Genomic DNA, 27,982 nt, shown 5'->3' with positions numbered 1-27,982 from the left:
ATGTGAATGAATGTCTTGGGACTAGATTTAGAAACCAACAAAGTTTCAGATTAAAGAAGTGATAAATACAGAAAATACTAAGCACACAAAACAGCAACAAGATTAATTCCAGAGAAAACAGGAAGCTGAGCAAGAAAGGAATGGTAATCATACTTTATATCATGGCATAGCTGTGAACTGTTTTCATCCTTACAAAGTGAACACTGACTACAGATGTAACTAAAAATGATTACACAACAGTGCTTGAAGGATGCAGGAATGGGAAGGATTCGGGTGTGTGGTGGTGGTGGGATAGCAGAACTAACAGAGCAAATTCTTCATGATTTAAATAGTGTGTCAAGAAATAGTATCAAAAAGTATTTTGAAACATTAAGAAGTAACTACATCGGGATATTAAAGATATAAAGTTACACAAAATAACATAGTAACTAAAATATGAGCGCTTTCAAAAGCACTGCTTAACATTTCTGTTTGAGTGGATTTGACTTCCAGCTTCTAGCATCTGATGGAGAAGGCAATGGCACCCCACTCCAGTACTCTTGCCTGGAAAATCCCAGGGACAGAGGAACCTGGTAGGCTGCAGTCCATGGGTTCGCTAAGAGTCGGACATGACTGAGCGACTTCACTTTCACTTTTCACTTTCATGCATTGGAGAAGGAAATGGCAACCCACTCCAGTGTTCTTGCCTGGAGAATCCCAGGGACAGGGGAGCCTGGAGGGCTGCCGTCTATGGAGTCTCACAGAGTCGGACACGACTGAAGCGACTTAGCAGCAGCAGGAGCAGCATCTGAATCTCTTGTCTGAGGGTTTTCTCTGGCCTCTAGATCACACTTAGCCTGAATATCATATATGCTGGAGAAATAACACATCAGGAAGTGCCCTCCATGAGTGAACTCAAGAATTGGTTATAAATACCCCAACTCTTTCACTCCTTGTGTGGGATAACTCTGGCCTGAGGGAAGTGTGTTCTAAACTTTTCCTCAACATTTCCCAGCTGGATTAAACTCCATTTGCCCACAGAGGTAACTTCCTGTGTCTGACTTCATTTACCGCCTTTCTTTTTTTCCCCAGTTCCCCACAAGCATTTCTATGATTGTCTGCCAAATAAATGACTGGGTCAGGTCATTATTGCAAAATTCGCCTCTGGGAGATCCTACACTGAGACAGCTAAAAGAGATAAAAGTGGATATCTCTGAGGAAAAGGAAATGGGAAGTTGAACAGAATGTCTTTTAACTATGACTTATGAGCCTGTTTAAATTTTTCCTTTTCCTAAAATTCTCCTATTCTAGTAGGAAATTGGTGTCTCTGTTGCAATTGCTGAAAAGTACTTATGAAAGTCATAAGCTGAAGAGAACCTCTTTTGCCTGCCTAGATAGACTGTCAAGCTGTTTCAGAAGTGGTGAGCCTCCAGTTTAGACAAGGAAAACGACTGGAAGTTCAGTCCAGCACCCTGTGTTTTCCCATGGCTATTGAATTCAGAGAAGTAACTATCTGTAGGCACAGACTGTATTCAAACTCCTGATGTCTTTTTATTATTATTATTCTGAAACAGGTAGCATTAGTTGAACTCTTTTCAAAGATTTAATTCCTTGAAGATGAAAAGTATTCCTGAGGCCAGTTTTTCTGTAATTTTAGGAATATATAAAATTGTCAAGTATCTCAGAATCCATATTGGGTTCCTCACACTCTCCTTGACCTTCTCTCTCTCTCTTTCAATATCACTTTGGTGGGTCGAGTTGGTTCTGTCTTCTACTCAAGTCAGATCTTCATCAGCAATACTTTAATTGTGTGGAGATATTGTGAAGAGAAAGACAAATTGTCACCTATATTCCTCAAAGCCCATCCGTATTATCCTGACATCCTGATAGCTTTTCACAGTCTTCTGTTATTGCATTTCGATGTCTACTATTATCTGTAGTCCTTGATTTTCACATACATCCAACACGTATTTCTGTACACTTTTTTGAAACCTTCAATAAGCTAAATCTGATTGCCAGTCTTCCATAGGACGTGACTTCTTTTGGACACATCCTTAACTCTGTTCTCCTAACACCAAATGAAATGGCAAAACCACCTCTGATTAAGGATCTGCCTGCATCCCATCATTCAGTTTCATGACACTTGTGAACCAATAAATTGTGAACCAAAAAGGTCATCCAGACCTCAGACTCAGCAGTGTTACTGAATCTTTATCAGTGGGGTATAGATTTCCATTTGCTTTTATCTGTGATCATGAAGAATTTGTGTTGCCCCAGCCATACTTCTTACTGTCATCCAAGTAGCCAGAGGAGCAAGTTAGCCTAGCAAAATAAACTTGCCTTTGAGGGGGTACCATGGGTGATTTTAGTCCTGGGAAATTCAGTTCCCCCATCTAGGCCAGTAACTGAACTGTGGCAACCATTCTTGAGCTCTTTACTGTGAGAGGGATTTGGGTTAGCTCTCTCCCTTCCTGAAACTATACTTGGTCCTCTTCTTAATTTCTAGTCTTTTTTTTTTGTTTCCCTTTCTCTCCCCCTGGTTAATGTGTGCTTCCTGGTGCACCTGCAGCCTGAGTACTTTTCCAGCCTTCATAATCCAAGACTGATGCAGAGTTTCCACTAGACAAATCAGTAGGGATGCTAAATAGTTAGCCTTGATTATTAGAAACTACTTTCTGCAAATTAATAGTTGGTAGTATGCAAGTATTCCTGAAATCTCCTGTAAGCATCCACAAGGCCAAAGCTAAGGAACATTTCCAACCCTCATGCCAAGCAGACATACTCCAAGGCCAAGAAGAACAACACTGCCTGAGTAACAGGCTTTACTTAAAAATATTTTCTCAAAAAAATAATATGAAAATATATTCTCTGTAAGAGATTGTTCTTTTCGCAGAAAAGTGGAGCAGAATAGTTCTGGCAAGGATCTAGAATATCCCATTTGAATGTATAAATATTAAACTTGTTGAAATCTATAAAAACATTTTTAACTTCAGATTGCTCGTATTCCCATTATGATGTTGTAGATTATTTTTGCAACCTGAGTCTTCCTCCCCATCTCTTCTAACTCATGTCCTTCTGTAGGGCATCTTCTAAGGCTCTGAGACTGAGTATATGTGGTGGTTTTATAAAAAAAAAAAATATTTTTTTTGACCTTATCATCATTCTCTTGGAGTCAGACAGCATGTTGTATTGGGGGAAAAAATACCCTCCCAGATATACCAAATGTTCAGAACAAACTACCATTACTAGATGTGAAACTTTAGGTAAATCACTAAGGGCCTCCATTTACTCAACTGTAAAAATGGAGGCTTAGACAAGATCATTTCTAAAGGTCTTCCCTCCTTCCTTAAGATCTTGATGATCATTTCAGTATTTGTCATTAAAACTCTTTTCCGTAGATTTGGGACACTGCTATGCAAAGTGCACTTAAGTATTGGGTGGAACTCCATGTAAACTATTTATTTGTAATTTTAGTCTGTGTAAGTTTACTCCCCAGTTTTCTCATTTAAATATGATTTTTAAACATTCAAAATACTCAGGTACTGTGATGTCAGAAGCTCCATATTTACTATTATAAAGTGATTTCCAAGAAGGGTCATTCTGCTGCAGAGAATTTCTGCACCCATATTTATTTCCTTTAAATCATGACTTAACCACCACATCCACTAAGAGAGTCTCTACTTTGGTTAAAACAGCAGTATTTGGGGAGAGATGGACAGTCATATGGACTGAAGAGATTCACACCCCCCTCCCCAGCTTTTATCTTAATCACTGACAAAGACATTGGATGAAGCTGACATTATTTTAAGCTCTAAATCTTTCTTCCTACTCAGATCATAGTTTGTTATCCTTCTCCTTATATACTTTCTTAGAATAATTTCCTCAATCTTCTTGTAATATCACAAAAATCTGTGGTTGTAATTTAGCTGAACAAAAACCATATGTAGTTCACAATTTGGAGATGTCAGATGTCTAGTTAGTAATTGAGGCTTAGTATTTCTTATTTTTTTAAATATATTTTGGCTGCACCACATGCTATGTGGGATCTTAGTTCCCTGACCAGGTATCAAACCTGTACCCCCTGAATTGGGAGTGCAGAGTCTTAACCACTGGACCAATAGGTAAGTCCCGAGCATATATTAATGCAATTATTAATTAAGATAAATGACTAAGAAACAGCTCAGAAGAATCCGGGCATAAATATTTGTCTTTTCAATTAAAGAATACTGTAAATAATAAATTAGGAGGAAAGCTTTGGATCATGATTAATACTAAGAAGACAATTAGGATATATTTTAATACAGTTGTGTTGCAAAGCCATTAGTTAATAGCTATGCTTTGATTTTTACCTCTCCACACACCAGACTTGGCTCTGGGGATGGACTCAGGATAATAAAAAGGAATAATAACAAGGCTGGGGAGCCATTTGGAGGTTTTAGAGGGAGGAGAAGGTGATTTCCCTTCATTTGATCCACATGGCTTATCTGGGGCCCCTGGAGAACACAGGAAGGAACTAAAGAAAAAGTATGAGTATGTGAGTGTGTCTAGCAGAGGCTCTATTGAGTAACTGTTATTAGTGAACTCAGGGTCAATGCTAATGTAAGAAACCAAGACAGATGGATTTCCTGGTGGTTCAGAAGGAGCTTAGGACCTGGATATGTTGCACATCACAAATCCCATGTAAGTTATTTAGCCAGTTAACCCATACAGGGGACTGAACCCACTCTTGGGGAGCCCTGGTTAGATCATGTCAGGAATATTTGGACAGCATGATTGAATTTCAGTGGAAAGAAAGACTTCAGTACAGTTAGTCATGTCCGACTCTTTGCGACCCCATAGACTACAGCATGCCAGGCTTCCCTGTCCATCACCAACTCCCTGAGCTTACTCAAATTGATGTCCATTGAGTCAGTGATGCCATCCAACCATCTCATCCTCTGTCATCCCCTTCCCCTCCTGCCTTCAATCTTTCCCAGCATTAGGGTCTTTTCCAGTGAGTCAGTTCTTTGCATCAAGTGGCTGGAGTATTGGAGCTTCAGCATCAGTCCTTCCAATGAATATTCAGGACTGATTTCCTTTAGGATGGACTGATTGGATATCCTTGCTGTCCAAGGGACTCTCAAGAGTCTTCTCCAACACCACAGTTCAAAAGCATCAATTCTTCGGTGCACAGCTTTCTTTATGGTCCAACTCTCACATCCATACATGACTACTAGAAAAACCATAGCTTTGACTAGATGGGACCTTTGTCGGCTGACAAAGGAAAGAAAGACTTAATGATTCCCAATTCTGACATGGTCTACAAGCCAGTGCTAAATCTTAGATATCCACTAGACTATGAGTATGCCTCCCAATTAGTTCCTTCCTGTGTTCTCCACGGGCCCCAGATAATCCACGTGGATTAAATGAACAGAGATCACCTTCTCCTCCCTCTAAAACCTCCATCTAGCTCCCTAGGCCTGTTATTATTCCTTTTCATTTTCCTGAGTCCATCCCCAGAGCCACATCTTAGACAGATTAGGGCCCCGGGGAGTGCTCAGGTGACCATTGCAGTTCCTCCCTGATTGGGCTCTGGGATCCTCCCTCAGCAACTGACTGATCCCAGTAAAACCCCAGTGCAGATTCTTTCATGCCCATCACCCTGAAGGTAGAGTGCTAACTATGGAGTGTTAGCTAACTATGGAGTGTACATCCAAGGTCTTTGAGGAGCTGAATTGTGCCTCCAGGCTCCTTTCATGACAAGTGCCCCATGTGAGGAACTTCTTGCCCCGGGTAAACTGAACAAGCAGCAGCAGATCCCTGGACTTGGCATGCATGGACCTGCCTTTTATCAGTCTTCTGCACAGAATGCCCCTCCCCTTTAACTCCTTGTCTTCATGGAGAAAATCAACATATCCTTGAAGACCTTGCCCAAGTTCTCTACAACTATTCTTGCTTCAAACTATATCGTGCGATGCTTGAGAGTAGCAGCCATTGTATTCATAATTATTTTCTCCCTTCAGATTTCATTTTCTGGTATTCTCCCTGGCCACCTTTCATTCTCTGGCCATGCCAAGTCTCAGAGCCTTCCTCTGGCTCTTCCCTTTGCCTAGAGATCCCTTCCCTGTCCCCATTCATGTTCTTCACAGGACTGCTTCATTCAAGTCTTAGCTCAAGTGTCATCTGCAGAAAGGCAGTCCCTACTGTCCAAGATCAAAGTAGCCTTCTCCAACATTCTTATCATTCTTTTATCATCCTATTTGCACGTGTCACTGTTAGACGTGAACTTATCTTCATGTTTATTGATTCTCTCCCCAGATCTCCTACTCTTCGCTAGAACTTACTTCTCTGCCTAGAATATAGCAACCTTGTCTCTACATTCACTCATATAGCCGTAGTGCGTACAACAGTGCCTGATGCACAGTAGGTCTTAATAAATATTTTAAAATTAGCACATGTAGGGTTTACACCTGTAAAAATGGCATAGAGTATAAATATTTTATATTTATATTTATATATTATATAAAATAAAAATATATAAAATATTTATAATATAAATATATAATATAAAATAAATATATATAATATAAATGTCTTATATCCTGGTGAGTGGAAATAAAAAAGTAGGCATCCTAATTAACCTTGCCTTCTTCTTGCCTCTCTAGCGACTATACCCTGAGTCATTATTTGAATATTTTTACCTTTTGTCTTTCACAGCTCTCTTTACATGTCAAGAATGTATTAAGGTAGAAGTTTTTCAAGATCTTTTAGAGTGTAGACATGGGAGCCAAACCATCTAAGGTTATGTCTCAGTTCTGTCTGTGTATAATCCTGAGTAAGTAATTCAGTTTTTTTATGCCTTAGTTTTCACATCTATGAAATGATGCCTGCCTCATGAGGTTGTTGGGATGATTATAAGAATTTATGCAAAACAGAGAGTGTATGGCCATAGTAAGTGCAATATACATGTTAACTGTTAATATTAGTATTTTTCTATCATGTGGAGACAGGACACAATTTAAAAATCCAAATAAAAGCAGTATCTGTGGGAGATTAATGTGATAGTGAAAGTGTGTATGATAGAGAAATGAGACCAGCAGAACTTTTGCTTTCAGAAATTCAGAACAATATATTTTATTACATTTAGATGTTTGTGATACATACACATATATAGGAAATCTGAAAGTTATTCAGAGTACTTCCATAATTTTGTGTTGAATGGTATAAATTTTATTTTAAAATAGTTTAACAAAATTCATCTTGATTATTATTTTAAAATGAAATCCATTATATCAAAATCGCAACCATTTAAAAAGTTATGAAAGTCATGATTCAAGTCAACAATTCTGTGTTTTGAGATCTGGTGGGTAAACATGATTTCATTTGTCTATGAAAAATTTACTCTGTTCCCTTCTTGCTTTTTCAAGGCTTTCAAAAGTGATCATTCCTTTTGGCAGCTGCAGCTTACTCTTTTCTGTTTCCAGTATGTTCTCGGCTTCACCTTAAATAAAGTACAGAAATGTACAAAGTGACAAAGGGGTAATCAGCATTTTGTAAGAAGATCTACTTGCTGTATTCCAGTGACATGCTGTAACACTGTATGGAGGCATGCCCCCAGATCTCACTGTTAAATATCTTACCTACTGTCCCCGGGAGAACTGACCTCCCAAAGGAAATACTATAATGAATACATCAGATACATAAGATACATCAGATTCCAGAGACTTTATTTGACAGAGGACAGCATTTTTAAATATAGAAGAGAAACAATACCAAGTAATATTGTTTGTTCCTTGAAGGAAAGTCAGGATGATAAGTTTGAGTTGTATCAGGAGGGGATTAGGGTAGAGAAATCACGTACAGTTCTTCTTTATTGCCCCTTCTTATAAGTGACATGAGAAAAAATAAAGTTTGCTAAAATCTCTAATTTTTCAAGAAAGCTAATCTTTGACTTGAAACTACTTATAAATATCCCAAATAAATGCACACACACACATATATATACATTTTTATAAACAAGTCCTCTTTTAAATAATAGCTCGTAATTTCTTGGGCCCAGTGACTTCTGCCAGCTTTTATTCTTTAAGACTAATTAGCAATATTTGAAAAATTATAATATATATTGTTGATATTCCATATACTTTCCTTGAGAATAAAGGTAATTGTTTTCTTTAAGTATTCCTCTTTTAACACACAATTAATTTATATTCCAAATCCAACAGGGCAGGCTACAATCTGTAAATTATCACAGCATTCCAACTATCTGCAAACATGTTCCCCGCCCCTAGTCTAAAATAGTAAATTAAAAAAAATAGTAAAATTGTATGTAATTCTGCAGACTATTGACACCAGACTAGATGTTTCCATGTGAGAGTACCTTCCACATGACAGATTCTTTGTATGTGTTAACAGAATGGCTGATGATAAATTCAGTTAAATAGGAAGTGCCTATCTTGGAGTGATCACTAGTTAACAGGGCTATATGTTATAGTCTATATATTTTTTTAAATGGTAAGTTTCTCAGTGGGTTCTAATTTTTTTTTAAACAAGAAATTTCCATTTCCACAACATATCTTGGAAGTTAAACTTTTATACTCTATAGATTCTAATGGGCCTGTAATACAATTATTTCAAAAATGTATAAGCAAAATGTTCCTAGAAAATAAATTTTCCCTTCATTAGTAATATCTTCAAGTGAATGCTCTATAACAGAGCTGAGATTTCTTAATACTATATATTAATTTGTATGAGGCACTGAGAATTCTAATGTGCATATTAACAATGAGACACAGTTGAGCTCAGACCAAAGAATTCTTAAGCAGATGACTAACATGAAACTGAACAAGTTACTGAAATGAATTTTAACATAAATAAATCAATTTGTACAGTTAGTTTTCAGCTTAAAATAGAATTGTACTCCAAAAGTTAATTTGTAGATCAGTGTTTTAGAACTCAGAATACATTTTCCACAGTGATATATGCTATAAATTTCTAGGCAACCCACAAGACACAGCTTAGCCCGCTATATAGCTGAACTGTGATACCAATAACGTCTGACCCCAGAAGACATTTTAACCTAGTATCTTTGTGAAAAATATACTTGTTTTCAAATGAGGATTTTTAAAAATTTATTTTTAATTGGAGGATAACTGCTTTATAGTATTGTTTTGGGTTCTGCCATAGAGAAGGCAATGGCACCCCACTCCAGTACTCTTGCCTGGAAAATCCCATGGACAGAGGAGCCTGGAAGGCTGCAGTCCATGGGGTAGCTACTAGTCGGACACGACTGAGCAACTTCACTTTCACCTTTCACTTTCATGCATTGGAGAAGGAAATGGCAACCCACTCCAGTGTTCTTGCCTGGGAATCCCAGGGACGGGGGAGCCTGGTGGGCTGCCGTCTACGGGGTTGCACAGAGTCGGACACGACTGAAGCAACTTAACAGCAGCAGCATAGAGCAACATGAATCAGCCATAAGTGTACATGTCCTCTCCCTCTTGAACCTCCCCCCTCAACCCTCCACCTCATCCCACCCCTCTAGGTTGACACAGAGTACCACATTTAGCTCCCTGTGTTATACAACAACTTCTCATTAGCTATCTCATTTACATATGGTAATGTATATGTTTCAGTGCTACTCTCTCAGTACATCCCACTCTCTCCTTCCCCTGCTATGTCCAGAGTCTGTTCCCTGTGTCTGTATCTCTATTCCTGCCCTGCAAATAGGTTCATTAGTATCATTTTTGTAGATTCCATATATATGCATTAATATATGACACTTGTTTTTCTTTCTGACTGACTTCAGTCTGTATAGTGGGCTCTAGGTTCATTCACCTCACTAGAACTGCCTCAAGTGTGTTCATTTTTATGGCTGAGGAGTATTACATTGTATATATGTACCACAACTTCTTTATCCATTAATCTGTGGATGTATATCTAAGTTGCTTCCATGTCCAGCTATTGTAAATAGTGCTGCAATGAACATTGGGGTCCATGTGTCTTTTTCAATTATGGTTTTCTCAGGGTTATACGCCCAGTGGTGGGATTGCTGGGTCATATAGTAGTTTTATTCCTAGGTTTTTTTTTTTTTTTTTTCTTAAGGAATCTACATACTGTTCTCCATATTGGCTGTATCAATTTACATTCCCATCTACAGAGCAAGAGCAAGCATCCACACCCATTCCAGCATTTATTGTTTGTAGATTTTTTGATGATGGCCATTCTGACTGGTGTGAGGTGATACTTCATTGTAGTTTTGATTTGCATTTCTCTAATAATGAGCACTGTTGAGCATCTTTTCATTAGTTTGTTGGCCATCTGTATGTCTTCTTTGGATAGATGTCTATTTAGTTCTTCCTACCAGTTTTTGATTGGGTTGTTTGTCTTTCTGGTATTGAGCTCCATGAGCTGCTTATATATTTTGGAGATTAATCCTTTATCAGTTGTTTCTTTTGCAGTTATTGTCTCTGTCAAATGGGAATTTTAAAGAACATGTAATCCCTCTATCTTCCTAAGTCTGTGAATGAAATGTTTTACTCCCTACTTCCAATACCTACAGAGGAATCTGCACCTTCTCCTTTCCCATACCATATCGGTCCATACAGAGCCTCAGGGATAGTCATGAGCCTACAGCTCAGGAGAGAACAGGATGCCAAAAATGCAGGCTTGGGAAACACTGTTTCCAGTATGCTCTGGGCTGAAGGCTTCAGGAGTAGGGAAATAGTTATCCTCATGAGCAGTATGTGGTGGTGGGAATCAAAGACACAGATATCCTGAACTGATGGGAAACCCTGTCTTTCTGGGTCAGGAATGGCATCTGTGTCAGCCGTGCTATTTTCTAGGGCAGTGAGAGCCCGAGTTCAGTGTGAAAGCAGCACGGTACTGGTGAATATTTAACAACACGCTTCCCAAAACAACAAAACGTGTATTAGCTTATTATGTACATAGCTTATTATAAATTTTGCTTATATGAAATGTGTGTAGCACATAATTTATAAATAATAAACAATACTCTTTATCATGAATTCCATGTAGCAAATTGATCCATAAAGAATGTTTTTATTGATTTTTGCTGAACTCTTTTACCCATAGCTCACCTATAACAGTTGATGAGAGAGTATAATTCAACATGAATGATGGTTGCTGTTTTTATTTATGTTAATAAGGAGGACAAAACTGAAACAAGGACAAATGTTGGAACTTACTTGTTTGAGAATGCTGTGAACTTTGTTGAATCAGATAATAGTTTTTGTGGGGAGGGAGGTGGGAGGGGGGTTCATGTTTGGGAACACATGTAAGAATTAAAGATTTTAAAATCAAATAAAAAAATTAAAAAAAAATAAATAAAATATTAGAACACTTCCTAAATTTTTTAATGTTATTCACAATATGATGGCTTTGCAGTACACTTTTTAAGATTAATATACATTATTAATATTTTCTTCATCATTTTTTTTAAGTCTAGACCATGGGTTGGCAAAATTTCTTAAAAGGCCAGATAGGAAACATCTTAGGCTTGTGGGCACTTTCATATCTGTTTCAGTGAGTCGTCTCTGACATGGAAATGGAAAAGTAGAAATAAATGGGCACGTCTGTGTTCCAATAGAACTTTATTTTCAAAAATAGGTGGCCAGCCTGTAGACTACAGTTTATCAACCCCAATCAACAAAATAGTAGGTCAAGCCTTAATTTGGGATTTGCAGATTTCCATGGTGTAAACACTCCCACCATGACCAGCTTTAAGCTGACATGCCAGTGGGATGGCATGGAAGTCAGAGTTGCATCTGTATTTTATTGTGTCTGTATACTGTACCTGCATTTCCACCATACAGATACAGTAGATATACATAACTTGAAGAGATATACATAACTTCAGAGTATAGGTAATAGTAAAATTAGAGACTGATAAGCTCTGAGTATGTATTAATGTTTCTTATATAATTCAAACTATATATTTTCTGTAATTTATTGAATTGTAAGTTTATGTACTTTAATTTTTTTTGAGTATAGTTGATTTACAATGTTGTGTTAGTTTATATCATTTAATTTTTAATAATGACTGTATTTAACAAACAGCTCACAAAATTCCTAAACATTTGACAGTTGGCTCTTGTGAGCTGTGTAAGAGGGGGCAGAAATATTGGTCAATGGTAGCTCAGGGAGAGTTGGGAGGACTAGATCCTTGAACCGAAAAATGAATCAGAAATTGAGACTCTGGTTTACCAAAGACTTACCTTTCATTCTGTGTATAAGGGTTCCATAGCCCATGTCATACTGGTAGGCAAGGACAAAGCCTAATGGAACCATAGGAAAGATGAGGACGGGCTTCTTCCCTTTAATTGCTCTGATTCAGGAACAAAAAAAATTAATATAAAAGAAAAACCTGTAAATACATATCTCTGTACTCAAAAAAAAAGTTAACGTGTTTTTTGGAAGAATATCCTACATTTCAGAAGGTCTTAATTCTCTATGGAGATAGGATTTCCTTATTCATAATTCCTCAGCAGATTCTGCAGTTCTCTGGTAGGGTGTATGAGCCTATGATTTGTTCATCTTTATTTGATGTTGGGGCTCATATTACTCATTTTAAAATATGTAAGTATTGATATTTATCCCTTAGGGATTGTGGAGATCAATTTGTAGAGACCTTCTAGCTTGGCGTAAAGTCAATCCTATCCCTTACTTATATTGTAAAATGAAGAAAGGTACAGGAGAAATCTAAGAAACTAAAGGCAGAATTAACTATTACTATCCTTGTTCTACAGAGTTACCCCCAAGCATTAAGCTATAAGAGTTACTTTGTTGACATACATGTGTTAGACTATTTACGTCAAAGTCCTATTTGGCCAACTTAATAATATAATCATAGCAAGACAAAAAGAAATGGAAGAAAATGATGTCCATCAGCAGATGAATGGATAAGAAAGCTTTGGTACATGTACACAATGGAGTATTACTCAGCCATTAAAAAGAATTCATTTGAATCAGTTCTGATGAGATGGATGAAACTGGAGCCAATTATACAGAGTGAAGTAAGCCAGAAAGAAAAACACCAATACAGTATACTAACACATATATATGGAATTTAGAAAGATGGCAATGACGACCCTGTATGCAAGACAGGAAAAAAGACACAGCTGTGTATAACGGACTTTTGGACTCAGAGAGAGAGGGAGAGGGCGGGATGATTTGGGAGAATGGCATTCTATCATGTATACTATCATGTAAGAATTGAATCGCCAGTCTATGTCTGACGCAGGATACAGCATGCTTGGGGCTGGTGCATGGGGATCACCCACAGAGATGTTATGGGGAGGGAGGTGGGAGGGGGTTTCATGTTTGGGAACACATGTAAGAATTAAAGATTTTAAAATTTAATTAAAAAAATAAAATAAAATAAAATAAATAGTAAACATACCCAGCTGTTAAAGAGATGGCTGTAATGCCAAAAAAAGTTCCAAAATATTTGAGGAATTCCCGAGACCAAGCAATCTGCATAGCCATTTGTCTTTCTCTCATTTCATTCTGCATTATTAGCTGCCTTTCCAGCTGAACAAAATAGAAGACAAAAGTATGGTTATACATGTTTGAATCTGAGCACAGAGTTAGTAATCTGCTTTTCCAGTGCATTTTCTTTCTTAAAATTTATATTGTTTATATATTATATAATTTATAATTATAAATAATTTTATAATAACATTCCATTTTTGTATTTATCAAAGAGAGAAGAAAAAAAATGGTTTGGCATTATTTATACCAGTTCAGTTCAGTCGCTCAGTTGTGTCCAACTCTTTGCAACCCCATGGACTGCAGAACACCAGGCTTCCCTGTCCATCACCAACTCCCTGAGCTTGCTGAAACTCATGTCCATTGAGTCGGTGATGCTATCCAAACATCTCATCCTCTGTCATCCCCTTCTCCTCCTGCCTTCAATCTTTCCCAGCATCAGGGTCTTTTCCAATGAGTCAGTTCTTCCCAGCAGGTGGCCAAAGTATTGCAGTTTCAGTTTCAGCATCAGTCCTTCCAATTTATATTCAGGGCTGATTTCCTTTAGGATGGACCGGTTGGATCTCCTTGCAGTCCAAGGGACTCTCAAGAGTCTTCTCCAACACCACAGTTCAAAAGCATCAATTCTTCAGTGCTCAGCTTTCTTTATAGTCCAACTCTCACATCCATACATGACTACTGGGAAAACCATAGCTTTGACTAGACGGACCTTTGTTGGCAAAGTAATGTCTCTGCTTGTTAATATGCTGTCTAGGTTGGTCATAGCTTTTCTTCCAAGGAGCAAGTGTCTTTTAATTTCTTGGCTGCAGTCACCATCTGCAGTGATTTTGAAGCCCAAGAAAATAAAATCTCTCACTGTTTTCATTGTTTTGCCATCTTTTGCCATGAAGTGATGGGGCGGATGCCAAGATTTTGGTTTTCTGAATGTTGAGTTTTAAGCCAACGTTTTCACTCTCCTCCGTCACTTTCATCAAGAGGCTCTTTAGTTCTTTGCTTTCTGCCATGTGTGGTGTCATCTGCATATCTGAAGTTAATGATATTTCTCCCAGCAATCTTGATTCCAGCTTGTGCTTCATCCAGCCCAGCATGTCGCATGATGTACTCTGCATATAAGTTAAATAAGCAGGGTGACAGGATACAGCCTTGACGTACTCCTTTCCCGATTTGGAACCAGTCTGCTGCTCTATGTCTGGTTCTAACTGTTGCTTCTTGACCTGCATACAGATTTCTCAGGAGGGAGTTAAGGTGGTCTGGTATTTAGATAACCATGATTACTTACATATCCCTTATCATAAATAATTACTTTTAAGCTTTATATTCCATACATTTTCTATTTTCTTACTAAAACACACCATGAAAATTTTCCTTGCAGTGTCAGGAAGTGAGGAAGATAACTGCTTTTTTCTCTTTAAATTTTTCCAATTTCTCTTCAAGCACTCCTATACCAAATACTCATATCACCCTCCTTGAGTATTATACCTTATTTGCCCTAAGGAGGTACAGTATATACCACAGAAAATTTTTTGTTAAAAGGGTGGGTTGAGCTGATCTGTTTTATTTTAAACAATGCTCAAATGTTAGCTCATCAGTTTTGCAAAGTATTTTGGGAGCTCAGCTTGGATGGCTGTTAATCTGGAGATTCTCTCATTAAGAACAACAATACATTTTACAGCAGCTAAAATCAGAATCCACTTAACATTAGAAGGTTAGTCTGGTGTATAAAAATTGTTAATGGGAAGAATTCATGGTGCAATCATTTCCAGTTCTAATTGAAATTTTGAAGTGAAGTGAAGTGAAGTGAATTCGCTCAGTCGTGACCGACTCTTTGTGACCCCATGGACTGTAGCCCACCAGGCTCCTCAGTCCATGGGATTTTCCAGGCATGAATACTGGAGTGGGTTGCCATTTCCTTCTCCAGGGAATTGAAATTTTAGACAAGCATTTAAATTAGAAATTGATTCTTTAAGCTTGATTTAAAAGTGAAAACAAAAGCAGATTGTAGGAAGAATTCATTATGTAGTTATCCATTTCTGGGAAAAGATAGTTCTGATATTTCTGTACACATGCAATTTAAAAATGAAATATTTCACCATTATAAGAAAATAATGGTTAATTCCTGAAATTGAAAAAGATATTAATTTTGCATGTTATCCTGTTCTAATTTGTATGGATCTAAGAGTTCTGCAGAAAAGTGAGCCTGACCCAGTCATGACCAATAAATCTTAGATTTGCTGCTGTTTAATCCCTCTAGTGAGCAGTCATTTCTTTTCAAAGACAATGCTAAATAAAAACCTAAACTGAATAGCTACAGAGAGGGAGAGAAAGGTCAAACTGAGAAACAAACATAAGTGTAATTAGAGTTTTATATTATAAGATTTTTTATGCTATAAGCATTTTCACACAGGCTTTTTGTAAACATAATTTTTTTAGTTATTTCTTTAAAAAATTTTTTATAGTTGATTTACAATGTTGTATTAGTTTCAGATGTACAGCAAAGTGATTCAAAGTGATTCAGTTATATACATGTATATATACACACACATTCTTTATCAGATTCTTTTTCATTTAGAGTATTGTAGACTATTAAGTTTCCTGTACTATAGAATAGGTCCTTGTTGATTATCTGTTTTATATATAGTAGTGTATATAGGGTAATCTCAAACTCCTAATTTATCCCTCCCCCCTACTTTCCCTTGTGGTAACCATAAGTTTATTTTCTTAGTCTGTGTGTCTGTTTCTGTTTTGTAAATGAATTTGTCTCATTTTTTTTTAGATCCCACATATAATTGACATCATGATATTTGTTTTTCTCTGTGTGACTTACTTCTCTGTGTCCATCCATGTTGCTGTGAATGGCATTATTTCATTCTTCAGTGTGGCTAAGTAAAATTCCATTATATACAGTACCACATCTTTATCCATTCCTCTCTCACTGGACATTTAGGTTGCTCCCATGTCTTGGCTATTGTATTAATAAACAGTGCTGCAATGTACATTAGGATGAATGTATCTTTTTGAATTATGGTTTTCTCTGGATAGTTATATGCCCATGAGTGGGATCCCTGGATCATATGATAGTTCTATTTTTAGCTTTTTAAGGAACCTATAGTGGCTATACCAATATATAGTCCTACCCCCAATGTAGGAGGGTTCTCTTTTCTCTACACCCTCCCCAGCATTTATTTCTTGTAGACTTTTTGATGATGGTCATTCTGACTGGTGTAAGGTGATATACCTCCTTGTTGTTTTGATTTGCATTTCTCTAATTAGCTTCATTGAGCATCTCTTCATGTGCTTTTTGTCCATCTGTATGTTTTCTTTGGAGAAACGTCTGTTTAGATCTTCTACCCATTTTTTGATTAGGTTGTTTGTTTTTTGATATTAAGGTGCATGAGCTATTTGTATATTTTATTTTATTTATTTATTTATTTTAATTTTTAAAATTTTTATTTTTACTTTGTTTTACTTTACAATACTGTATTGGTTTTGCCATACATTGACATGAATCCACCACGGGTGTACATGCATTCCCGAATATGAACCCCCCTCCCACCTCCCTCCCCATAACATCTCTCTGGGTCATCCCCGTGCACCAGCCCCAAGCATGCTGTATCCTGCATTGGACATAGACTGGCGATTCGTTTCTTACATGATAGTATACATGTTTCAATGCCATTCTCCCAAATCATCCCACCCTCTCCCTCTCCCTCTGAGTCCAAAAGTCCGCTATACACATCTGTGTCTCTTTTGCTGTCTTGCATACAGGGTCATCATTGCCATCTTTCTAAATTCCATATATATGTGTTAGTATACTGTATTGGTGTTTTTCTTTCTGAGTTACTTCACTCTGTATAATTGGCTCCAGTTTCATCCATCTCATTAGAACTGATTCAAATGTATTCTTTTTAATGGCTGAGTAATACTCCATTGTGTATATGTACCACAGCTTTCTTATCCATTCATCTGCTGATGGACATCTAGGTTGTTTCCATGTCCTGGCTATTATAAACAGTGCTGCGATGAACACTGGGGTACATGTGTCTATTTGTATATTTTAGAGGTTAATCCCTGTCAGTCACATCATTTGCAAATATTTTCTCCCATTCAGTGGGTTGTTTTTTCATTTTGTTTATGGTTTCCTTTGCTGTGCAAAAGTTTTTAGGTTTACTTAGGTCCCATTTGTTTATTTTTGTTTTTAATATTCATTGCTGTAGGAGGTGGATCAAGTCAAAAAAGACTGCAATTTATGTCAAAGAATGTTCTGGCTAAATTTTCCTTTAAGAGTTTTATACTATCGGTCTTACATTTTGAGTTTATTTTTGTGTATGGTGTTAGAGAATGTTCTAATTTCATTCTTTTATATGTAGCTGTCATGTTTTCCTAGCACTACTTATTGAAGATAACTGCATTTTCTCTATTGTATATTCTTGTCTCCTGTGTTGTACATTAATTGACCATAGGTGTGTCAGTTCATTTATGGGCTTTTTCTCCTGTTCCATTGATCCATATTTCTGAGACACATATTAATTAAATTGAAAAATTATAAACAAAGAGAAAATATTAAAAGCCACAAGAGAAAAACAACAAATAACATATAAGGGAACCCCCATGAGATTACCAGATGATTTTTCAGCAGAAATTCTGCAGGCCAGAACGAAGTAGCATGAAATATTTAAGGTGAAGAAAGGGAAAAACCCACAACCAAGGATACTTTACCCAGAATATTCTACCCAGCAAAGCTTTCATTCAGATTCAACAGAGAAATCAAAAGCTTTACAGACAAAGCAAAGAAAATTCAGCACCACCAAGCCAGAGGAAAAAGAAAAAGCTACAACTAAAAACAAGAAACTTATGAATGGGAAAGCTCACCAGTAAAGATACACCTGGGGCTTCTCAGGTGGCGTTAGTGGTAAAGAATCCACCTGCCGATGCAGGAGACATAAGAGATGTGGGTTCAACCTCTGGGTTGGGAAGATGCCCTGGAGTAGGAAATGGCACTCCCAATCAAATATTCTTGCCTGGAAAATTCCATGGGCAAAGGAGCCTGGCGGGCTACAGTCCATGGGGTCACAAAGAGTAGGACATGACTGATCAATTGAGTACATACAGAGATAAACATAAAGTAAAAGCAGGAAATAATCCACACACAAATATGATATCAAAATGAAAAATTGTGAGAAGAAGAGAGTCCAAATGCAGGATGTTGGAAATACATTTAAAATTAAAAGACCAACAACTTAAAACAATTTTTCACACACACTGAAAGTGATAGAATGGAAGGAGGTATTCCATGCAAATGGAAATCAAAAAAAAGCTGCAGTAGTAATACTATATCAGACAAAACAGACTTCACAGGCTGCTATAAGAAACAAAGAAAGACACTACATAATGATCAAGGGATCAATCCAACAAGACAACAATTGTAAATATATATGTATCCAACAAGTTATGACCAACCTAGATAGCATATTGAAAAGCAGAGACATTACTTTGCCAACAAAGGTCCGTCTAGTCAAGGCTATGGTTTTTCCAGTGGTCATGTATGGATGTGAGAGTTGAACTGTGAAGAAGGCTGAGTGCCGAAGAATTGATGCTTTTGAAGTGTGGTGTTGGTGAAGACTCTTGAGAGTCCCTTGGACTGCAAGGAGATCCAACCAGTCCATTCTGAAGGAGATCAGCCCTGGGATTTCTTTGGAAGGAATGATGCTAAAGCTGAAACTCCAGTACTTTGGCCACCTCATGCGAAGAGTTGACTCATTGGAAAAGACTCTGATGCTGGGAGGGATTGGGGGCAGGAGGAAAAGGGGACGACAGAGGATGAGATGGCTGGATGGCATCACTGACTCGATGGACGTGAGTCTGAGTGAACTCCAGGAGATGGTGATGGACAGGGAGGCCTGGCGTGCTGTGATTCATGGGGTCGCAAAGAGTCGGACATGACTGAGCGACTGAACTGAACTGAACTGAACATAGGAGCACCTCAATATATAAGACAAATGATAACAGCCATAAGATTTTCTTTTATAATCCTTCTGAATATTTTATTTTTACAAGAGGTACATTTTTTATTATGTGCCGTTTATTCATACTCACTTTCTTGTAATAAAAACTGAAGTCTAATTTGATAGTACTGATTAGCAAGCAAGGATAGGAAATATTAAAAACAATAGTGGCTCAGTATTGGTGATGGGTCTGGGGGGCAGAGGAGCCACAGGAAAGACAGAATGGTAGAAAGGGAAAGGCATGAACTGTCAAGAATGACACTGGCATCACTGACTCTCAGTTAGCTCTCCCTATCTTAAATAGAAAATGAATTCCAAGTGAATCAAAGCCCCAAATGTACCAAATGAAGTGATACATGTATTATAAGGAAAATTTGAAGACTGTTCGTGTATCCTTAGGAAGTCAAAGACCTTTCCAAGGAAAACAAGAAACATGAAAAAAAGATGAACAGATTTTATTCATGAAAAACAAAAAATTCGCTGCTTCACTCCTATTAGGATGGCTACTATGAAGAAGAAGAAGAAGAAGAACAGAAAACAAGCATTGGCATGGGGCAAAAATGTGGGAAAAGTGGAACCCTTGTACATTGCTGATGGGAATGTAAAATGGTGCAGCTGCCACAGAAAATGGTATGGCAATTCCTTAAAAAAATTAAACACAGAATTATCATTTGATCCAGCAATTCCACTTCTGGGTGTATACCCAAAAGCAACGGAAGCAGGGACTTGAATAAACACATACCCAAGTTCATTGCAGCATTATTCACAATAGCCAAAAAAGTGGGAGTAACCCAAAAGGCCACCAACAGATGAATGAATAAACAAAACAAGACATATACGTGAAATATTATTTAACCTTAAAAAGGAGAACAATTCTAAACCATGCTCCAACATGGAAGAAACTCAAGGACATTGTGCCAGTTGAAATGAGCCAACCACAAAATAGCAAATATTATATAACTCCAGTAATATGAGGTACCCTGAGGAGTCAAATTCATAGAGACAGAAAAGTAGAATGATGATTGCCAGGGTTTGGGGAGAGATGGAGTCGAGAGATAGTGTTTGATGAGTACAGAATTTCAGTTGGGAAAATGGAAAAAGATGGACGGTGGTGATGGTTGCACGAAGGAGCATGATGAAAGGGTTGAGAATATGTGTGAGTCCTGCAGTCAGACTGCCTGCAGTGAGTACTAATGCCACACTTACAACACTGTGTCCTTGGGCAAATCACTTAATTTCTCTGTAGCTCAGTTTCTTCTATAAAATATAGAAAGTAATAGTAACTACCTTACTGGGTTGTCATGAGGACTACATTTTTAATGAGAATAACATGTAGAAATAATACAGCCCCATGGCTGAATTCCAGAGAAGGCAATGCCAGTGTTCCAGTACTGGCAACACTCCAGTATTCTTGCCTGGAAAATCCCATGGACGGAGGAGCCTGGTAGGCTGCAGTCCATGGGGTCGCTGAGTCAGACATGACTGAGCGACTTCACTTTCACTTTTCACTTTCATGCATTGGAGAAGGAAATGGCAACCCACTCCAGTGTTCTTGCCTGGAGAATCCCAGGGACGGTGGAGCCTGGTGGGCTGACCCCCATAGACAGGGGCCTGTGGGGTCACACAGAGTTGGACACAACTGATGCAACTTAGCAGCAGCAGCATGGCTGAATTCAGAAACATCTATTAAAATTTAGACTTCCCAGGTAGCTCAGTGGTAAAAAATCCACTTGCCAAGCAGCAGACATGGGTTCAGTCTCTGGGTCAGGAAGATCCCCTGGAGAAGGAAAAGGCAACTCACTCTAGTATTCTTGCCTGGGATACCCCATGGACAGAGGAGCCTGGCTAGCTACAGTCTATGGGGTCACAAAAGAGTTGGACATGACTTAGCGACTAAACAATAACATTAAAATTTTAAATACACTTACCCCTTGATCTGTCAGTTCCACTTTCAGGTCAAGTCAAGACTTAATGAAAAATGGCTGTTTTTTTCTGTTATTTGTATCATCATCATAATTATTCCTATGCAGCTATTTATTCTGACATGGAAAAATCTTTCAGCCTATCATATGTGTGTGTGTGTGTATGTGTCCTTGGCTATATATGTATTTTTCCCTTGAGATCTGTTTCTTTCCTTATCCCCATCACCACTACTTAATCTTAGTCTTCCCAAGTCCTTCACTTAGCATTATACTCTGGGTTCATTCTTTATGAGTATAAAGAGGTTAGATACCATACTAGGAAATTAAGGTCACATGATAAGCCTACAACTGGGTCAGGAAAAGAAACTGTTGACTAGGTCCTGCTCACACCACCCCTCAATGAGGAGCGTGTCTGGGGTGTCTAACGAATAGCTAAGTGTGGCCAGAATGGAATGAGCAAGGGGGAAAGTGATAGAAGGTGCAGTCAGAGGTGACTAAGAGATAGATCACCCAGGGCAGTGCTTCTCAAGCTCTAACATGCATATGAATCATCGGGATGTGTTAAAAGCAGATTCTGATTCAGTAAGACAAGGAAGGACACATGATTCTGTATTTCTAATCAGATCCTATGTTGCTGTTTTTAGAAAATAGACCATATTTGAGTACAGTGTAGATCTTGTAGGCCTTTGCTGGAATTTTAGTAAAAATTCTAAGGAAGATGGGAAGCTACTGGAGTGCTCTGAACCAGAAGTGTGGTTTAACATTTTAACAGAGCAGTCTGACTTTTAAGAATATCATGTACCTAAAACCCATGAGCACATATTTTTACCACTCGCAGCAGCAATGCTCATAATAGATCCAAATGAATCAATGTAAATACCCATTAACAGTAGGATGGATACATAAATTATGATATATTCGTATAATGGAATACTAAAAACCGTGGAAAAAGAATGAACTACTGCTACAAGTAACAATGTGGATAAACCTCACAGACATTAACTTAAAAAAAAAAAAGAATACACACTGTATGATCCTATATATGCATGTGTGCATGCTAGGTTGCTTCAGTCTTATCCAACTCTTTGCAACCCTATGGACTGTAGCCCCGCAGGATCTTCCTTCCATGGGATTCTCCAGGCAAGAATACTAGACTAGGTTGCCATGCCCTCCTCCAGAGGATGATCCCATACATATGAAGCATTAAAAATGGCAAAATTAATCTATGGAGGCAGAGATCCAGATAGTGGCTGCTTTTAACAGTTAGGAGAGGCAGGAGGAAGCCTCCTAGGTTGCAAATGTTATATATATTGATCTGGATGGTAATTATATAGGCATAAATGTATTTAGAAATTCATTGACCTCTATACACAAGATCTGTACACTTTACTGTGTCTATGACATACTTCAGAAGAAAATAAGAGGTTGTAAGGGAGCAGGGTAGAAACTGCAAAAGCCACTGGGAGGCTGTAGCACTAATCCAAGGAAAAGATGGGGGGCTGGAGTAGAGTGATAGCAGTGGAGATACAAAGTGGTTGGACTGTGGAAATGTTTGGAATTTAGAACTAAAAATTGTTTTCTGATGGACTGAATTAAAGGATGTGAGAGAAGGGGAAGAGTAAGAAGTGATCCCAGGTTTGTAGTAGCCTGAGCACAGCATACTGGTGCCACTTATGGAGATGGAGAAGCCTGTAGGAAGAGTAGATTTGGTGGATGAGAATGGGGTCAAAATGAGGAATTGGGGTTTGCATACGTTAATTTGAGATGTTTGTGGATATACAGGTGGCTATGTCAAGCAGGCAGTCTGTAGCTATAGCCAAAGTCTGGGCTAGCAATAGAAATTTGAAGTCATCAGTTATATAGCTGGTGTTTGAAATTATGAGACTAGACAAGCTCCCCTAGGAAGTGGGTGTAGATGCAGAAGAGAACACAAGTGTGATCTGAATCAGGGCCATTCCAGGAATGTACAGGAGTCAGGGAGAAGAGGAGGCAAAGGGGTCTAAGCTGGTGTGGTCAGGGAAATAGGATGAGAACCAAGAAATGCTTTCCCAGAAAGGAACTAAAGAATGTGCTTCAAGGAGTGATCAGTGATCAACCATGTCAAGAGTTGCTGAGAAACTGAGTGTGATGAAGACTGAGAGATTAATTATATTGATTAGTAAACATCTGAAACTATGCGTCACATAGTAAGCGTTCAAATATCATAGGTTACATGAAGAATATCATAAAGCCTGTGTAAATCAAATCATTGTTCTTGGCAGGAGATCATGTTTTACAGTGAAGAAAGTAAATGTTCTTCAGCAACAAGCTCACTCTTTTACTCTTTCCCTCCAGCTCTTGATATTTTGGCTTAAAATGGGCAAGAGTAAAGGATCTTCTCCTAGGAAAATACACTAGCTTTCAGTCCTAGAGATGATAGACAAATGAAGTGTTTTATTGGCCTGTTCTGTATCTTAAAGACTTAAAGGGAATGTCCATCTTCAGGGAAACAGGAATACCATGTATTCAACCTCCCTGTGCTTCAGTTTCCTCATCAACAAAATGGAATTATCATGCTTATTTCATGATGTGTAACAAAGATTCAGTTAAGTTCAGTTCAGTCGCTCAGTCATGTCCAATTCTTTGTGACCCCATGGACTGCTGCATGCCACGCCTCCCTGTCCATCACCAACTCCCGGACTCATGTCCATTGAGTCGATGATGCCATCCAGCCATCTCATCCTCTGTTGTCCCCTTCTTTCTCGGCATCAGGGTCTTTTCCAATGAGTCAGGTCTTGGCATGAGGTGGCCAAATTATTGGAGTTTCAGCTTTAGCATCAGTCCTTCCAATGAATATTCAGGACTGATTTCCTTTAGGATGGACTGGTTGGATCTCCTTGCTGTCCAAGGGACTCTCATGAGTCTTCTCCAACACCACAGTTCAAAAGCATCAATTCTTACAGGTATTAATATACACAAAAGTTTAGAACAATGCTAAGGCACATAGTAAGTGCTAAATAAACAGTAGATACTTATCATATTATCATAATGATATCACTGTCCTCCAGCTAAAGACTACCAGGAACATGCCTCTAATTAAAAAAAAAAAAAACATCATGGACCTGCTGCAGTGAAGGAGACACATACTGTGGGAACTGTGAGGAGTCTCAGTGAGAAGGTTTTAGAAAAAGATTTATACCATATAGACTTGTGCCAAGTGATTTGGGGGAGGTTCAAAGATCGTTTGAACTGGGTACTGCCAGAAAGTTGGAGTGCTTCCCATGGCTGGAGATCTTAAGCCTTCTTATCTAGAAGGTAAAAAAAAAAAAAAAAAAAAAAATCAAGCAGATCTAAATGGCAAATAGTAAAGACGCAGCAGCACTCCTATCAGTCAGGGCTGAGGGTGCTCGGTCATTCTGCAGTTTAGACAATGTTCCTACCTTTGTTTGCTAACATAATTACAGAGCGGTCTTGCCTGATGGTGGTGATCTGTGAAACTGTCTCAGCAGGGACTAGCTGAGAGTGCCACGTCCGCTCCTAGCTGTCAGTTGGATAGTTTTCTTTCTCATTCTGTGTAAAATGACCTGTGCTTTGAGGGGGTGATTAAAAGACTTCAGGAAGACTTTCAATTTCCTCTGACAATATCTGACTAATGAGTCATCAAAGAACGTGGAGAAGTGGGTGAGAGGGTACACTGATTGAGAACTCTGATTGCTTAGTGCTAGATGCACCCATCATCCGTGCTTTGCAGATGAGCTGCTCTCTGGGACCTCTCTGAAAAAGATAGAAAATTAATGGGTGACTCAAAGTGAGCCCAGGGAGAAAGTATCAATAGGAGGTGAGAGGAGTTTGCTTCTGGCTCTTGGAGCAAAGGGATCTTGGCACACATTGCAGGATAAGATGGCATTCTCCTAGGTAACCTCAAGCCATTAGGAAGATGAAGTGGAAAAAATAGTTTTATAGTGAGTAGGAATGACCTTCCCTGAGGGATGGAGCCCATGGAAAACTCCCAGCCAGAATGTACATCTGGAAAACTGAGATACTAAGGAGAAATATCAAGGAAGAGAAAGGAAGTTTCCAGGGGTCTGAAATGTAAACAACCAGGAATGGTGGTGTAGTATGGCCACTAGCCCTCAGAAGGAATCTTTTGGTTCAGATAATCATTGTGGAAATGTGGGGGACTGAATGCAAGCTTTCTAGAAGGTTCTGAAACTCTGGTGCCAGCCTTCATTTGAATCAGGCTAGGAAGGTTTTTTATTTAGAATTCCAGCATTTGCTCACTCTACCTAGTTAAGTCCTTGTTTATATTTTGCTTGCCTTTCTCCATGTAAAATTATCCTATAAAACCACGGATTGCCAGAAAATGACCTGACATGTTAACAGAATTAAGGCAGCCTTGGAAGAAAACTTATGACCAATCTAGATAGCATATTCAAAAGCAGAGACATTACTTTGCCGACTAAGGTCTGTCTAGTCAAGGCTATGGTTTTTCCAGTGGTCATGTATGGATGTGAGAGTTGGACTGTGAAGAAGGCTGAGCACTGAAAAATTGATGCTTTTGAACTGTGGTGCTGGAGAAGACTCTTGAGAGTCCCTTGGACTGCAAGGAGATCCAGCCAGTCCATTCTGAAGGAGATCAACCCTGGGATTTCTTTGGAAGGAATGATGCTAAAGCTGAAACTCCAGTACTATGGCCACCTCATGTGAAGAGTTGACTCATTGGAAAAGACTCTGATGCTGGGAGGGATTGGGGGCAGAAGGAGAAGGGGACGACAGAGGATGAGATGGCTGGATGGCATCACTGACTCGATGGACGTGAATCTGAGTGAACTCCGGGAGTTGGTGATGGACAGGGAGGTCTGGCGTGCTGTGATTCATGGGGTCGCAAAGAGTCGGACACGACTGAGTGACTGAACTGAACTGATGTTAGACCAGTTTCAGGATCTGAAAGACCACAAGAGAGGTCAGATAGAGTGGGCTCAGGCAGAGAGGGTCAAAGAGGCAGGCTGTGGAGTTTGGAGAAACTTCCTGCCTGGCCTCTATCCCCATGGGCTCTAAGAGCACAATAAATATTATTACATCATTCTCACCCTTCCTCTACAATGCTTATTCTCTGTGGTATTACATAATTCACCAACCAAGTTGGAGTCTGTGGCTTTGGATCCAAATAGATCCAGATGATCAGCCTCCTTTGGTTACTAGTTACCTGATCTCAAGCATGAAACCCTATACCACAGTTTCCTCAGCCTGTAAAATGCAGCCAATAATACCTTCCTTGCAAGGTTATTGTGAGACTTAGAGGTAATATTTGTAAAAAGGCAAGCCCAGGGAGGAGGAAACAAAGGATGATGAAGCCAATCAAATCTACTGTGATGCTTTCCAGATCTCATGTCAAGTGGGAATATTTTGGGAGGGGAATTCTTAAATGTCTTCAAAATATAAAATGACTTAAAAAAAATCTATTGACTAACATAATGCTCAACTCAAAGGGACATTTGTTATTTTGCACTATTAAGTCTCCCTACCCTAAATATCAAAGTAGCAAGATTTTCTAAGAATAGCAATTGAAGGATATATAGCATATCCTAATAGCCTGAAAAATAATTGCTGAACAGATGTTGACCATGAAAGACATTAAAATTTGTCTCTGATGTTTAAATGTTTCTGTGTATGTAAAGGTCATTAAGTTTACCTAAAATCATTGGTTTGAGTAAACTCTGGATAAAGCAATATGATAATGATTTTGTGCTAAATCAAAATAAGATTTCTTTCTACAAAATCGCAATTGATGACATTTGTTTACTTAAGGTATAATAGGAAATAGCCAAAATGTCCTAAAACATTGTTGGGGGTGGTGGGGGGGGGTGTAAGATAATAGAAGGAAGTCATAACCTACTGCAATACCAATTTTATCTACATCATCATATTTCTCATGAGGGTAGCATACTTTGGTTTTGTGTTAGAAAACTCCACAGTAGTTTGCCACATGTAGGAAACAAAGGTGACGTCACATTGACCAGTTCTTAGCGGCTTTGGTGAGAAGCAGTGAGAAACTGGTGTTGATTGAGCTCTGCCTTCCATGCATCACCTGTCATCAGTGGCACAGATTTTTGAGACCATCCTCCAGAATCAAAGGTAGGGTCTGTGGCTTCGAAGCAAGAGTAAGTTTGGCCCTTAACTCTCAAACCATGAAACGAAGCAGGTAGCCTCATAGGTGTCCTGGTGTGTGCACTGATTTTTGTGCTTTGTCCATCTCAGCTGTCCTCAATTTTTTTAGCTAGCCAACCCATGCTGAAGCTGGTGAGTTAACTGGGTTCGGTATTAAAATTTGAACTGAAATTCAAAGGGAAAGTAAAAATTTGAACTGAAATTCAAAAGGAAAGAAAGGTTGGCTGGAAAGCCTCAAGTAATTTGGATGTACCTCCCCCTTACCCACGGCTAGCATGCTAAAGGTTTAGGGCATCTTCTCCCCAACTGGGCAATCCTAGGCTAACCTCCTTGGCTGCAAAAATGCACAGAGGTGAGAAGCTGGCCTGGCCTGGGCAGAACTGAACCGATTTCTTAGAAATCTGATATCTGTACTGTGAGATCTGGACAGGGGAAAGGCAGCAAATC

The 27,982-nt window shown here is 38.6% G+C and overlaps 1 protein-coding gene across 2 annotated transcripts in view; it reads right to left on the bottom strand.

Annotated features, from left to right (window-relative positions):
• Positions 1-7,178: 7,178 nt before the first annotated feature.
• PLGRKT (plasminogen receptor with a C-terminal lysine) overlaps positions 7,179-27,982 on the bottom strand; it is a 44,863-nt gene continuing 24,059 nt past the window's right edge. For both annotated transcript variants that reach the window (XM_068974532.1, XM_068974534.1), the window contains exons 4-6: positions 13,376-13,506; positions 12,192-12,301; positions 7,179-7,459 (exon numbers count right to left, since the gene is read on the bottom strand). In XM_068974532.1, coding sequence (XP_068830633.1) covers positions 7,338-7,459; positions 12,192-12,301; positions 13,376-13,506 — 363 coding nt within the window. In that variant the 3' untranslated portion in view covers positions 7,179-7,337. The remainder of the gene's footprint in view (positions 7,460-12,191; positions 12,302-13,375; positions 13,507-27,982) is intronic.

This window comes from Capricornis sumatraensis, chromosome 6, assembly GCF_032405125.1.
Source record: "Capricornis sumatraensis isolate serow.1 chromosome 6, serow.2, whole genome shotgun sequence".
In the NCBI taxonomy this organism is placed as follows: Eukaryota; Metazoa; Chordata; class Mammalia; order Artiodactyla; family Bovidae; genus Capricornis; species Capricornis sumatraensis.
The sequence above is the reverse complement of the archived record's forward strand: the minus strand, read 5'-3'. Positions and strand labels throughout refer to the sequence as shown.